The sequence below is a fragment of the Herpailurus yagouaroundi genome, unplaced genomic scaffold, assembly GCF_014898765.1.
Source record: "Herpailurus yagouaroundi ecotype Mexico unplaced genomic scaffold, PumYag 189, whole genome shotgun sequence".
NCBI lineage: Eukaryota > Metazoa > Chordata > Mammalia > Carnivora > Felidae > Herpailurus > Herpailurus yagouaroundi.
The window spans coordinates 11,146,891-11,161,037 of NW_024412420.1; the positions used below are offsets into that span (position 1 = coordinate 11,146,891).

The 14,147-nt window shown below is 54.4% G+C and overlaps 1 protein-coding gene and 1 long non-coding RNA gene across 2 annotated transcripts in view; one reads left to right on the forward strand and one right to left on the reverse strand.

Annotated features, from left to right (window-relative positions):
* LOC121044814 (uncharacterized) overlaps positions 1–938 on the reverse strand; it is a 7,193-nt gene extending 6,255 nt beyond the window's left edge. Inside the window, exon 1 of the long non-coding RNA XR_005797495.1 lies at positions 807–938. This is a non-coding gene — a long non-coding RNA (uncharacterized LOC121044814). The remainder of the gene's footprint in view (positions 1–806) is intronic.
* Positions 939–1,095: 157 nt separating this feature from the next.
* Positions 1,096–8,077, forward strand: SLC35B1 (solute carrier family 35 member B1). Its single transcript, XM_040497222.1, has 9 exons — positions 1,096–1,343; positions 2,009–2,112; positions 2,671–2,801; positions 3,071–3,101; positions 4,134–4,291; positions 5,283–5,409; positions 6,114–6,220; positions 6,383–6,536; positions 7,325–8,077. The coding sequence occupies exons 1-9, from the start codon at positions 1,138–1,140 to the stop codon at positions 7,375–7,377; spliced, it is 1,071 nt and encodes a 356-aa protein (XP_040353156.1). The 5' UTR covers positions 1,096–1,137; the 3' UTR covers positions 7,378–8,077.
* The last annotated feature ends 6,070 nt before the right edge of the window (positions 8,078–14,147 follow it).

Genomic DNA, 14,147 nt, shown 5'->3' on the forward strand with positions numbered 1-14,147 from the left:
CCCCCCCCCCCCCAAAGATGTTTGGCCTACCCCCAAAGCCTTAGTGAGTCAGGCCCGGAGTGATGGGTGTGGTGCTGCCCTGAGTTTCCTTCCTTTGCCTGAGGCTGTGCCAAAGGAGTGAGCTGTTAGAAGCAGAGAAGGAGGCTCTACCCAGATAGCAGCCCAGAGTCCATTGATTAAGTGGCACTTGGGGGTTGTAGTGGAAAGCCCTGGGGTCTTGCCCTAGCTCTTGATGCAGGCCCAACACTTGGGTGAGGGAGGGGTCCAAAAAGGCGGTCCTTTAATGGGAAAGAATCTGGAGGGTGGCAGGCCCACTGCTGGGGATGCATAAGACCCTGAAGAAAAGCCACTTCGGTGAGCTTCCATTTCCACCTCGAGGAGGTGAGGAAATCCGATCAGAGTCGAGAAAAGTGTCAGGACGAATAATGCCTTAAACTCGCACAGCGCACTTCACGGTTTACGAGACGCTTTTCCCAAACCTCAGCCCATTTGATCCTCAGAACAGCCAAGAGGCGACAAGGTGGCTAATACTAATTGAGGCCGGGAAAACTGCCGCTTGGCACGGAGACAGCACGCGTTAGGTTAGCCTAACCCTTGGAAGCCTACGGATGTGCTCTGGAAGGAGGACCGCTCTCAAACGCCTGGTCTTCGGGCAGAGGGCGAGGCGCTGACTCGGGGCAGCAGCTAGGGGGCGCTGAGGTTCCACTGAGACTTTCCTGGCGTTAGGACCCAGCGGAAGCCTGACCGCTGACTGGGAAAGAGACGGGGGGATTTGCCCAGCTGGCCGCAACCTCCTTCCCACTCACCTGTCTGTCTTCGCACAGCGCAGCCAATTGCTGACCTCCACATCCTCATACGTCATCACTCCCAGCCCGCCTAGCTCGTAGGCCATCCCGTGGAGCTCCGGGTCGCAGCTGTCCTCGGAGTTGCCTGATCGGAAGAGCTCGAGGGCGAGGAATTAACTTCGGGGCGGCTGGCTCTCTTGGCCACCGGGGTCGCAGCCAAGGTTTCAGGGCAGATCTCCTTTCCTTGGGAGCGGTTTCCGGGTCCCGAGGCGTTTCCCCCTCGGAGGCCCTGAACTGGCAGCTCTGGCGGTGGCTGCTGGGGCCTGCTGAGCAGCGGTCGCATGCAGCTCCTATGAGGCCCCTGCCGCCGGTCGGCGATGTCCGGCTGGAGCTGTCCCCGTCGCCGCCGCTGCCGGCTGTGAGCGGGTCTCCGGTCGGGTCGTCCGGGCGTCTGATGGCCGCTAGCAGCTCCCTGGTGCCCGACCGGCTGCGCCTGCCGCTCTGCTTCCTCGGCGTCTTTGTCTGCTATTTCTACTATGGGATCCTGCAGGAGAAGATGTGAGCAGATCCCCGGGGCCGGAGCGCACGCTTGACCCCCTGTCTCGCCCCTGTGGCCGCGTTCGCGGGGCCTCCCGCCCCTGATCGGGGTGTCCCCTCGTGCCCTCCCTCCCGCCCTCCCAGCACCCCGACCCCTTGGCGGCCGCCGCTGTGCCTGCTCAGGTTTCCAAAACGCGAAAGTTGGTCTCCGAATTCTCGGGACCTGGTTAGTTTTCTTCCCTTGTTTTTCTTCCTTTTGGATCTGAAAGGCCTGCGTTTTACAGGCTGAGAATTCTACCCCCACACAGGTTTGCGTGCCTGTGCCGCCGGCACCTCTTTGGTCCTTCCAGATGTTTGCAGACCGCGGGTTCTTTTGCCCTGGGCTCTGCTGCTGTAGCCCGTACCCCTTCATCTGCTGCGTGGGGTACCTCGTTTCACCGTCTGGTGTGCCACGTTTCCTCTAGCTCCATCCCCTAGTCTACGGGATTCGCAGGCCGGGATGTCTGGTTTCTAGATCCAATAAAATCAGCCCCTCTTGCAAATGAGGCCAGTGATCCTTACCAAACTGCCCCTTCGTTCAGAGAAGCAAGATCGTTTTAAAGCTTTCCGTGGTTCCGGACATACTAGATGACCCTGAGGGAAACACACTAATTCCTCTCCCCCCCCCCCCCCCTTTTCGTTCTTAGAACAAGAGGAAAGTATGGGGAGGGAGCTAAACCGGAGACATTCACTTTTGCCTTAACTCTGGTCTTCATCCAATGTGTGATCAATGCTGTGTTTGCCAAGATCTGTGAGTACCTGTATAGTAATGCGTTGCGTGCTCTCTCCCTACCCACCCGGCTCCCAAGACCTCCACCCTCTTTAGCACTTTCGCAACCTCTCTGTTCGGTGTACAAAACGAATGGCTTTGGAACGGGGTACAACCCTGTTTCCTCAAATCAGACCAACTTCTGAGTCAGAAATGTGCAGAGAATGGGTCTTCTGTGTTCCAGATCCCCACGGAGAATCCTTACTTTTTTTTCTTTTCTTTTTCCCTTTGATTTTCCTTTATGCGTCAGCTTCAAACATGTTTTGAGCTTCTCTCTTTGTTCCCTGGGGGCTGCATCAGGGCTAACTAGTCCCTTGAACTGAATGAGCCCCCATCCCTGCTCTGCATGTGGTCTCGTGTTAGGCGTAGGTGGGACTGGGAAGCGTAATCTTCAGAGATTTCCCAGTCTAAGAGGACAGAAATACCTTGTGCTGCTCGTCTTATTTGACAAGTTCCTTTCATGTGGCTTCCAACTTTTGCTCAGTAGTCCATCCTGGGCCCACCAGGTTTCTCTTAACATGTTTTTTTGTCTTCTCCCAGTGATCCAGTTTTTTGACACTGCGAGGGTGGATCGCACTCGGAGCTGGCTCTATGCTGCCTGCTCGGTCTCCTATCTGGGTGCCATGGTCTCCAGCAACTCAGCACTACAGTTTGTCAACTACCCGACTCAGGTGAAACCTCAGGGTGGGAGGAGGGTCGGCTCAGCAGTAGTTGGAAAAGAACGAAGGATCCTTCTCTCGGGTCCGTGGCTTAAATAAAAGGAGAATGGGTTGGAGAAATTCAGAGGGCAAAGAACTAGAGAGCTGAGGTTTAGCGGTGGTGGGTTGGCCATGACAGGCTGCGGTTTCTGCTGTAGGCCCCACAGTTACTCATCCTGACATAGCACGGGGCCTGGCACGTCACCGACGGCTCAGATGGTATTTGCTGAATTTAATTTCAGGTCCTTGGTAAATCCTGCAAGCCGATCCCAGGTAAGCAGAAGAAGATGGTCCCCATCTACCGTCCTCGCTCTTCCTGTAGGAAGCCCTCTACTCCTCTGCTAGAGCCGTGTATTCCTTTGGATTCGTCATCCCATCTCAGCTCTCTGGAGAGTCGCCCCTCCGTCCCTTCCTGCTGCCATCCTGTCACCCGTATCATTTCCTGTGGCGTTGGGGGTGCATGAGCTATAGGCTGACCTAGTCTGCTTCTCGTGCCGGTCATTTTGGCGTCCCGTGTGTTTACGTGGTCATTAGACACTCTAAATCCTATTTTGGGGGTGCCTGGGTGGCTCAGTCGGTTAAACGTCCGACTTCAGCTCGGGTCATGATCTCGCGGTCCGTGAGTTCGAGCCCCGCGTCAGGCTCTGTGCTGACAGCTCAGAGCCTGGAGCCTGTTTCCGATTCTGTGTCTCCCTCTCTCTCTGCCCCTCCCCCGTTCGTGCTCTGTCTCTCTCTGTCTCAAAATTTAAAAAAATAAAAAAAGTTAAAAAAAAATTTTTTAATCCTATTTTGTTGTGGGTTTTTTTTGTTTATTTTTTTGAGAGAGAGAAAGCATGAGCGGGGGGAGGGGCAGAGAGGGAGAGAATCTTAAGCAGGCTTCATGCTCAGGGTGGAGCCCGACTCGGGGCTCGATCCCACAACCCTGGTCACGACCCAAGCCAAAAGCAAGAGTTGGATGCTCAACCGACTGAGCCACCCACGCGCCCCCTCTCAGTCCCATTTCGATCGTCAATTTCTTTCTCTAAATCTCTCACTCTTGTCCCTTATCCCCACCCTTGCCTTGTTCCTTCTTGGACCTTTCACCTTTGTTCTCTCCCTTTTCCCTGCCTTATACCCTTTGTTCACCCTGTTGCCCAATCATCTCTATCTGGGAGCCAGCCTTGCACACCTTCCTCTTACCGTCTGTAGGCCTTCCTTCTCAGACATTGTTTTCTCCCGTGAGTCTTTCCTTGGCCCTCCAGAGAAGAGTGGCGGGCTCATCAGTGCCTGTGGGTACCGGAATTTTCCACTGTTTCTTCCCTGTAGTCATGCTCCTTGGAGTTACCCTCTTGAAGAAGAAGTACCCAATGGCCAAGTACCTGTGTGTGTTGCTAATTGTGGCTGGAGTGGCCCTTTTCATGTACAAACCCAAGAAAGTAGTTGGGATAGAAGACCACACAGTTGGCTACGGAGAGCTGCTTCTGGTACGTGATCCTCGTGGGAAAGGCAGCCTTTTCCTGTAATCACAACCAAGGAGCATCCCCACCTGGGGTTATATGTCTTGAGAGAGATCGTGGTGCTCCATATGCCCCCCCCACTTCTGGTCTTTGCCTCTTGCTGTGTGGCCCCTGGCTCTGCGAAGGCCGTAGCGGGAGGCCTGAAATATTTAACTACAGCTCAGCCCTCCCGGGGAGGGGACGACTCCGACGCCTGCATTTAAACACTGGTGTGAGGCCAGAGCAAACAGGGAAGGAATAGTGTGTCTCTCGCTGTAGCTTTTCTGAGAAACCTGGAAGCCAGAGTTTAAAAGAAAAATACCGTAACCGTTGCTTGCTGGGTATTAGGCATTGCCCCCAGTGGCTTACCTATTCGTTGGTTACTTTTTACAACGATGACCTTACAACGTACGTGGTGTTCTCTTCGTTTTCCATACGAAGGAAGTGAGACACAGAGAGGTTAAGTCACTTGCCGTGGTCACACAGCTATTAAGTGGCCAGAGTTTGTGGCTAACTTTGCCCGGGGTTCCAATCTGGGCGGTGTGACTGCAGAAGCCAGTCCAGAGCACTGCTCCAAGCCGGGAGGCCAACACACCAGGACTAGATTCCCTGTCCTTCCTATAACAAAATACATGCGTCGTCACAATGTGTTCCTCTGGCCCCTGCACACGAAGCCTCATGGCGTTGTGTTGGGAAGTGGGAGGCGTCCCGTCCTACTCTGATTACATTATGACTGTTAGGGCTCAGATAGGCTGTCGTTCTAGTGCCAGGGGCGGGGGGTGGGGGAGTGAGCTAGCGTGATCTCTCCTGACCACCCACCCGTGACCGCTCGGCAGCATTTTGTTCTGAGGGACTCTGTCCTAAGGCAGCGGCTTTGTGAGGAGGTCTCAGAAAACTGAGAGTACCGTGTCCTGGGACGGGGGGTGGCGGTGCGGCCTGGTGGCCTCACTGCCGGCTGTACCCTCCCTCTCTTTTCCAGTTACTGTCTCTGACCCTGGACGGACTGACAGGCGTTTCCCAGGACCACATGCGGGCTCACTACCAAACGGGCTCCAACCACATGATGTTGAACATCAACCTTTGGTCGACATTGCTGCTGGGAGCTGGTAAGGAGCAGTTTTGCTGTTCTTTCCGTTGTGTCACCAGAGGCCAGACCACCCTCCGCCAGTTGACCCCCAGCGCAGAGGCCAGTTGCTAACTTTGCCCAGGCCAAGGGCCTTTCTTGGCTCAAAGGGGCCCTTCTGTCCAGCCCCCTGAGAACCCTTCCTGGAGAAAGCTTCCCAGCAGGCTGTGCTTGCTACTCATTGCACAGTCAAGGCTGGGTCACGGGGGTGCCTTGGGAACCCAGGGAGAGAGATGAGATAGTATTTGGCGTGTACCGAGTATAGTTCGAATGTGGACGCATTTGCTTTTAAATCAGCGCTTCCTAACCTGATTTTCAAATCCGGACACACACGGGAAGTATTTTTTGTACAGCCCGGTGGGCTTCACGGAGGAGGCTGCCGATGGCTGGAGGTGACCAGCGCTCGGGGCTCCACTGAGCTGGCGATGCGTGGGGCAGTATCTCCCCAACACGTGAGGATCCCTGATTCCAGCGGCTTTGGCAGAAGCGACGAATCGATTCCCAAGCCTCTCTCGGAAGAGTCTTTAGTTAGCTTCTCTAATCGGAAGACTAGGAGGCTGCCTGACGGGACAGTCCAGACTCCTTCCGCGCATTCTCCCATGGGGTACTCCAGTGGGTCGTGCGCAGGCACGCGCACCGTTACAGGCATGGGACGTGTGCCACTCACCCCCAGACGTCTTTCCCTAGGCATCCTGTTCACTGGCGAGCTCTGGGAGTTCTTGAGCTTTGCCGAAAGATACCCTACCATCATCTACAACATCCTGCTCTTTGGTCTGACCAGCGCCCTGGGGCAGGTGAGCGCATCACGACGGGGTGGCGTGGCTTCCCTGAGAGAGACTGACCCGGCTGGGGGGAAGAGGGTGGGCCGAGCGAGCCCCGATGGCCCCTCGCAGACCTTAGACCTGGTGGCGGATCCCCGAGAGCCAGGCCGACCCCCACGCTCTCTGTCTCTCTAGAGTTTCATCTTCATGACGGTGGTGTATTTTGGCCCCCTGACCTGCTCCATCATCACGACAACTCGCAAGTTCTTCACCATTTTGGCCTCTGTGATCCTCTTTGCCAACCCCATCAGCCCCCTGCAGTGGGTGGGCACCGTGCTCGTGTTCTTGGGTAAGTTGCCGGCAGAGCTGGCCTCTCTGGGCACACAGAGAGTGACAGCGCTTGGGATACTTTCTTCCCCCCTGAAACGTATACTCATGAAATTGATGTCGTTATTTTAGAGAAGACGTTTTTATTTTTTATTTATTTTTTTTAACGTTTATTTATTTTTGAGATAGAGAGAGAGACAGAGCATGAATGGGGGAGGGTCAGAGAGAGGGAGACACAGAATCCGAAACAGGCTCCAGGCTCTGAGCTGTCAGCACAGAGCCCGACGCGGGGCTCGAACTCATGGACCGCGAGATCATGACCTGAACCGAAGTCGGCCGCCCAACCGACTGAGCCACCCAGGCGCCCCTAGAGAAGACGTTTTTAAAAGAGGAAAGGAAGCATCGCGCCTAATCCACCCTTCCTAACGTACGTTTCATTTTAGGGATGTTCCTCCGGCGACTTAAGTTTCCCCACGCACCAAACGGGATAAAATCATTATACTTACTCCCTACTGATTGGTGCTGCCGTGGATGCGCTGAGAGAACTAGCTAAGAAGTCTTGACGTGTTTTTCTTTTCGTTGTACCGTATTTTATTCTATATATGTAATTACCTGTGTCTTGGTGATTTTTTTTTTTCCTCCGAGGGAGTCCACTAAAACCGGTGTTTGCGCGTTAGTTTTATTTAAAGCTCCCAGTGTTGGGGAGACTAAGGCTGACCGTCCCCTCCCCTCCCCTCCCCCTACTCTCAAAATCATTGGTAGGTTGCATTTCTCCTCAGAGAGCTAAGCCCATCTTTTCCCTTTCCTTAGGTCTCGGTCTCGATGCCAAGTTTGGGAAAGGAGCCAAGAAGACGTCCCACTAGGAACAGAGAGACTACCTTCACTTCAAGCATATTTAAGTTATTATCTCAAATACGGACATCTCTTGGGCAAATGGACACAATAGGGAAAAAAGACTGGGACTGGGTTCCGGTCTGTTTGGGTTTTTTTGGTTTTGTCTTGTTTTTTTTTTTTTTTTTTTTTTTTTTTAAGAAAAGGAAGCAAAAATCACGTATTCTGAAAGAAGCCCTTGGATTTTAACAGGACAGAGTTGGCAGTGTCTGTTCTGGCTGACCGGGAGCACAGCCCAGGGCAGAGACGGGAGCTGACGTTCTTTGCCCAGGCTTCCTGCCGGCTGTAGGTGCCCTGGTTGGGTGGCTAATTCCCCCAAGCGCCCAAGCCTTGCCGGGAGGAACTTTAATAGGTTTGCAGTTGTGATTGTGGTCTCTGCTCCCACAGGTGACGGTCCAAACACGCCAGGACGGGGGGCTGGCTGTTAGAGCCAGAGATTATGAAAATCACTTCCTCTGTTCGAGCTCTGCTGGGCAAATCTTTCTGTAAGAACTCCAGATCTCTTCTTTCCTCAAGAAACCTCTCTTGAAGTCGGTGGGGGGAGGGAAATGAGTCCAGAGCCACAGCGGCTGCCGTGTTTTCATGTTTCCCCGCGGCCTCCCCTTCGGCCAGAGCTCGCGCGAGCCCCGAGTGGAGACCCAGCGTATGTATCATGAGCAGCTTGGGAAGGTCGCTTCCCTCCCTCCGTCTCTGCGTCTGTTCTTGGTCCACCTGGTCCCCTCCTGGGGAGGCCGGATTAATCCTATTCCCCTGTCCCCGTCAGCTGCTAAAGCATTGCGGTCCTCCTGCCGCCGAGGCTGTGCCAAGGTGTCCCCATGCCAGCTCCTGCCTGTTGAAAGGGATGCTGGCGGAAGGCATGGCGGCTGGGGCCTGGCACAGAGCCTCTGTCAAGTTTCCTGGGTGGCAGCGGCGGTGGGGGGGGGGGGGAGAAGGCGGAGCGTGGAGCAGAGCCACCTGCCCACTGCTGCCTTCAGAGTTGGAAACCGCAATCCTCCACGGGCCGAACTTTACACATGAAAGTGCATTTCCACCAGCTGCAACTTTCACTCCATCTGTTCAGCAGCCCCAGCCCCTTGGCTCTCCAGATGGGAGCCCAGCCGCCTTCCTGAGCGGCTGCCTCGCCACCCCTACCCAGCCTTTCAAGCCAGCCTCGCTTGCACTCCTGTCGCTCTCTAGGGGCCCTGGTGTCGCTGCAGTTCTGCCCCCAAAGGCCCCCTCTCATTCTGAACTCCTCCTTGAGAGAAGAGGTTTTAAGTACATCTGACTGAACTTCCTTCCTTCTCCACCCCTTCTCCCTCTCTCTCTCTCTCTCTCTCTCTCTCTCTCTCTCTCTTTTTTTTCCCCCATCCCAAAGTTTGCATCAGTTAGCTCCTTGGACTGATGGTTCTTTCAGACTGTCTTCTGTGGATCGGATAGGTGGCTAGAGCGTGTGACCGGGGCCGGGAACCTGCAGGCGAACCACACGTGGGCCTGTTGTTCCAACCCTCGGACCAATCCCCTCCGCCTCCAGCCGCTGCCCTTCCCAGAGGTCCTGATACTAGGCACCAAGAGCAAGACAGACTCTTCAGCGGGCAGCGTGGCTCTCACCTGCCACCAGGGCAAGTACGTCCTATGTGCTGTGCGCCAAGAGCACGGTGCTGGCCTATCTGTTCAGTCCCGTCTGTCCAGCTAGCCCATCCCTACTGTGCCACCTACTGTGAACTTGCTGGGAGTTGGAAGCTGAGGAGGACCAGTACTTACCCTCTGGGGGGGTTCACAGCCTACTAGGGAGACAGGTAAACAAATCACTGCATCTCAGACGCGCAGAGCTAACAACGAAGTGTCTGGGCAAGGTGAGGCTTGAGCCCGAGTGTGGGAAGATGAAAGGAGGGGGGAACGGAGCCAAGCGGGAACTGGGGTTTTAAAATCCCTGCCTCCCCCACCCCCCCCCCCCGCCCTGACCCCGCCATCCTCCTGCCTTCAGTCAGTTCAAGTGGGAGCAGTGACCGCGCTGACGCGTCGCTCGGCTCAAATGGGACAGAGGTGAAGGTGTGGCATAAGTTGCCCTTGTGTTTTGGGCGGGGCATCCTTACCTACAGGATCGCGGGAGCCAAGCGCGCCAAGTTAGACCGAAGTCGGCAACATTCTGTTTAGGGCCGAGACTGTGAAATACCAGACAAGTTCCGACGAAAGTAGTGTTGATCGCTAACCCTGGGCGGCCTGATGCCTCAGGTTGCTGCAGATCAAAGGGATTTCATCTGCAGTTAATTCTCAGCTATGTGCAGAAGGGAGGGAGCCCGCACACACGTTTCCCCAAACACTATGTTTTTCGTTCGGGGTATGCTGTACTTAGGCCTATTTTGGTCAAGCCATCAGGTCCACCTCCTCGGCTGTTTATGCTCAGGCTGGTGGCAAAAGCGGCTTGTCTCCTTCCTGGACGCCTCGTAGCCTAGTGCGAGGGGAGCGACCCACCAGTGCGACTGGGGGTAAAAACCTAGGGCAGGCTATTCCGGAAGTAAACATTAAGAGGAGGATTCTATGTTGTTTTGAAAGGGACAAAAACGGGCAATCTTTTCAGGCGAGGCGCTGAGGAACGGGTAGTGTGTTTTCCCACAGCCCCGCACACCCTTCCGGAGAGGACCGAGCAAGCACCTGTCCCTTACAGAGATGGAAAAGCAGATTAGGGAAGGCCGGATGACCCGTGGTAGGTCCTTGGGTATGGGCCCGAGAGAGAGAACTAGAACTCAAGTCCCCCAGGCCCTAGTCGCGTCTTGGACCTGTGCCCTCAGATAGGGAGAAGCCAAGCCCCTCAGGAGGCCCGCTGCCTCTGCTGTCCGCTCCCGCCGGTCAGCGGGACAGTTTGCGCGTTTTATGAGTCGGTGGCGTGCTGGTCGCTTTCTCCACATGCTGTGGCAGAGTAGTCATCGTGGGTCTCTCCACGATCGTTAACCCCTCCCGCTGGGAACACGCCAGCTGTCTTTAGGAGCCGCGATCTCATAGATTTATTGGACTCCTTTCCCCAAGCTCTGTAGTTCCTGAAAATTTGCCCTGACAACACTCCTGGGGAGAAGCTGGGGCAGGGCAAGTCTCCCCACATTTGGAATAGGGAGCCGGGAACCCACCCAGGCGCGTCAACCGGAAGACCCACGACCGCGGGAAGACAGGGCCCAGAAGCGAGCCTGTACTCCCCGCGGGTCGGGTCAGCAAGCGAAGCCAGTGGTTCCCAGCTGTTTGAATTTCCTGGTCCAGCCGAATTGCAAATGATTTGGGGGGGCGGGGGGATGACAGAGGTGTTTCCATATTTTTTTCAAGTGAGGACATTAAAAAAACAAAACGAGTATCAACCATTATGTCTGATTACAAGACGTTTTAACTCCCGAAATTTTTAGGAGGGGAGCAGGCTGTGGGGGTCAGGGAGCTTTCCGGGAAGGGCTGTAAAAGGGAGACTTGGCATCCTGCTCCAAGATCCACTCCCCAAATGTTCCGGCCATGGCTTTGACCAGAGCGCCCGGAGTTTTACTCTGGAAGGTTTTCACCTACTGATGAAGGCCGATTTCTGACAGGCATAGTCCTTACGCTGGGAATCGGTAGGCTATGCCTGCCGTGGCAACCCCCCCCCCCCCCCCCAACAGAGAGGGTCTTGGAATAGGAAGTGATCTCATTCAGTGCCTTCCACTCGGCTGAGGCGCCCGTCCACAAGGGCTGGTGGGTTCACTGTCCAAGTATGCCGGATTCCCTGTTCTTTCTGGGAGAGGTGGAGGAGGGAAGAGGTTCAAGGCCCTCGCGGAGGGGAGGGGCAGAATGCTTCTTCCTGCCCACTTCTGTGTGTTGTCATGGTACGTGGGTGGCCAGAGCTAGCAAAAGTGCTGCGTCTTAGTTAGGTTCGGGGTGGACACCGTTTCCTCCTACTCGGGATCTAGAACTACCACATTGAGAGACCACAGCTCTAGAAGGAAAGTGTCACCCATGCGAAAGTTTGGGACTTCCTGAAATTGTATATAAAAGTGTGTATGTGTATGTGTGTGTGTGTGTGTGCGCGCGCGCACGCATAATGACACCAGTGCTCACACACAAGTCAAGCCAGTGGGTTCACTTTTCTGTAACGAGCCCGCAGCTCTCTTCAGATTCTCAAAGGGGTTCGTACATAGGATCCACCGTAATCAGGGGCCTCGTTTCATGAAAAACGGTTTCCCAACAGACAGTTTTCCCAAAGAGAGCGGTGTAACTGGGCAGGCATCACCGCAAAACTCCAGCTCTTCTCGGAGGTGGCGTGGAGTGGAGGTTGCAGAGATATGCCAGGAGAGTAACCCACCCAAGTTCATTTCTGATTTTCTCCTGGCCCCTCCCGCGCCCTTTATCTGGGACTGTCAGCTTCAGCAAATAAAATCACGGGATGGGGGTGCCTGTGTGGCTCAGTCAGTTAAGCGTCGACTTCAGCCTCAGGAGTTCCAGCCCCCATCAGACTTCGGCTCAGGTCATGATCTCACGGTTCATCAGTTCGAGCCCCGCCATTGGGCTCTGTACTGACAGCTCAGAGCCTGGAGCCTGATTCGGATTCTGTGTCTCCCTCTCTCTCTCTCTGCCCTTGCCCCACTTGCGCTCTCTCTCTCTCAAAAATGCATCAACATTTAAAAAAATTAAAAAAAAAAAAAACCCACAGGGGGCTCCTGGGTAGCTCAGTTGGTTGAGCGTCCGACTTCAGCTCAGGTCATGATCTCACGCTCCGTGAGTTCGAGCCCCGCGTCGGGGGGCTGTCTGTGCTGACAGCTCGGGGCCCGGAGCCTGCTTCGGATTCTGTGTCTCCCTCTCTCTCTGCTCCTCCCCTGCTCATACTCTGTCTCTCTCTGTCTCAAAAATAAGTAAACATTAAAAAAACAAAAAACAAAAAACACACAGGATGCCCAGCTGAATTTGAATTGCAAATAAGCAACAGGTAATTTTTTTAGTTTAAGTATGTCTCATCCATACTACTATTAAAAATTACTTGTGTGATATTTGAGGCATACTTCTATGTGTTTTTTATATGAAATTCAAAGTTAGCCAGTGTTGTGTATTTATCCGACAAGACTGCGGCGTTAGTGTTAGTCCTGAGTACACATGTTCTCATGGGCTCTTAGATACATCACCCCTTGCAATCCTGTGTACTTCCGTTCAGGAAGCCTAACATTTTATTTATTTTTACATTTTCCTCTTAATTTTTAGAGACAGAGAGAGAGCATGAGCAGGGGAAGGGCAGAGAGAGAGAGAGACACCGATTCCGAAGCAGGCTCCAGGTTCCGAGGCATCAGCACAGAGCCCGACGCGGGGCTCGAACTCACGAACCGCGAGATCACGCTCCGGGCCGAAGCCGGCCGCTTAACCGACTGAGCCACCCAGGCGCCCCGAGGGCCAAACGTTTTGTAATTTTCCCCTTTGGCCCAGAGGAGCTGCAAGCCTAGACTCAGTCGGCAGGGGGCACCATTTTCTCAAAATAGATCCCCCAGTGGCCTTGCAGGGGCCTCAGAATGAGGAAGTGGGGCCTTGAATTGAACTCTATTTGCTGTTCCTGTCTTCCCTCTGGAGCTCACTTCACATCTCGCGCCTTGCCAGACTTCTCTCCGAAACAAGAATTGTGATCCTTCAATCACTTCTCGGGGTCCGTGGTTACCGTCATGACGTGGCATCATAAAAAGCGCTTCAGGTTCCCCCTGGAGTCTATTTTTCCCGCCTCAACTCCTGCCAGGTGCTCCCACCCCTACGTGATCCCACCCACCTCACACTTGAGCTTCCCTGTACACTATTTACTGCCGTGCCTTTGTGCCCACACCTCCCTCTGCTCGGAATTCCCTTTTCCACCGGTGCTTCTAGAGTCCCCATTCATGCAACACATTTTGCAAGCGTGTCCTGAGCCGGGCCGGGTCCCAGGCACTCCGCTGTGCGCCGGGGGTCGTGGGGAGGAGGCGGCCCACCGCCGTCCTTCCCCTCTGCAGCTCGCGATGAGAGGGAGGGGAGAAACAATACACTGGGCATCGAATCAACCAACTCCTTAAAATCAGTTCCGGGGTTAACCCGTCTGACGTCTTCGAGCAGAATTGACGGTTCCTCTGATGGCTTTTCATTTGAAGGGTCCCAGATTCGAACACCTGCACCATTGTGGCAGGAAGGCACGAGTGAATGAAGCGAGAGCCTGGTGGAAGTCAAGAGGGAAGGGGGTGGGGTGGAGAGGTGGGGACACAAGCTGTGGCCTGCCACGGACCTAGAGGGTGTGTCCCATCCAAAGGGGACAGTGGCTTATCACCTCTTTCCGATTGTCGCCAAATCTGTCATTTCAAAAAGAAAGACAGAAGTACTCGTTTTTACGTGAACTCTCCCGGCCAAAAAAAAAAAAAGGTTTTTTTTTAATGTTTTTTTTTTTTTGAGAGAGAGAGACAGAACGTGAGCAGGGGAGGGTAAGAGAGAGAGGGAGACACAGAATCCCAAGCAGGCTCCAGGCTCTGAGCTGTCAGCACAGAGCCCGACGCGGGGCTCAAACTCAGGAGCCATGAGATGGTGACCTGACCCGAAGTCAGACGCTTAACCAGCTGAACCACTCAGGCGCCTGTCTCCCAATTTTTAAATTTTTTTAACGTTTTATTTATTTTTTTGAGACAGGGAGAGACCGAGCATGAACAGGGGAGGGTCAGAGAGAGAGGGAGACACAGAATCTGAAACAGGCTCCAGGCTCCGAGCGGTCAGCACAGAGCCCGACGTGGGGCTCGAACTCACGGACCGCGGGATCGTGACC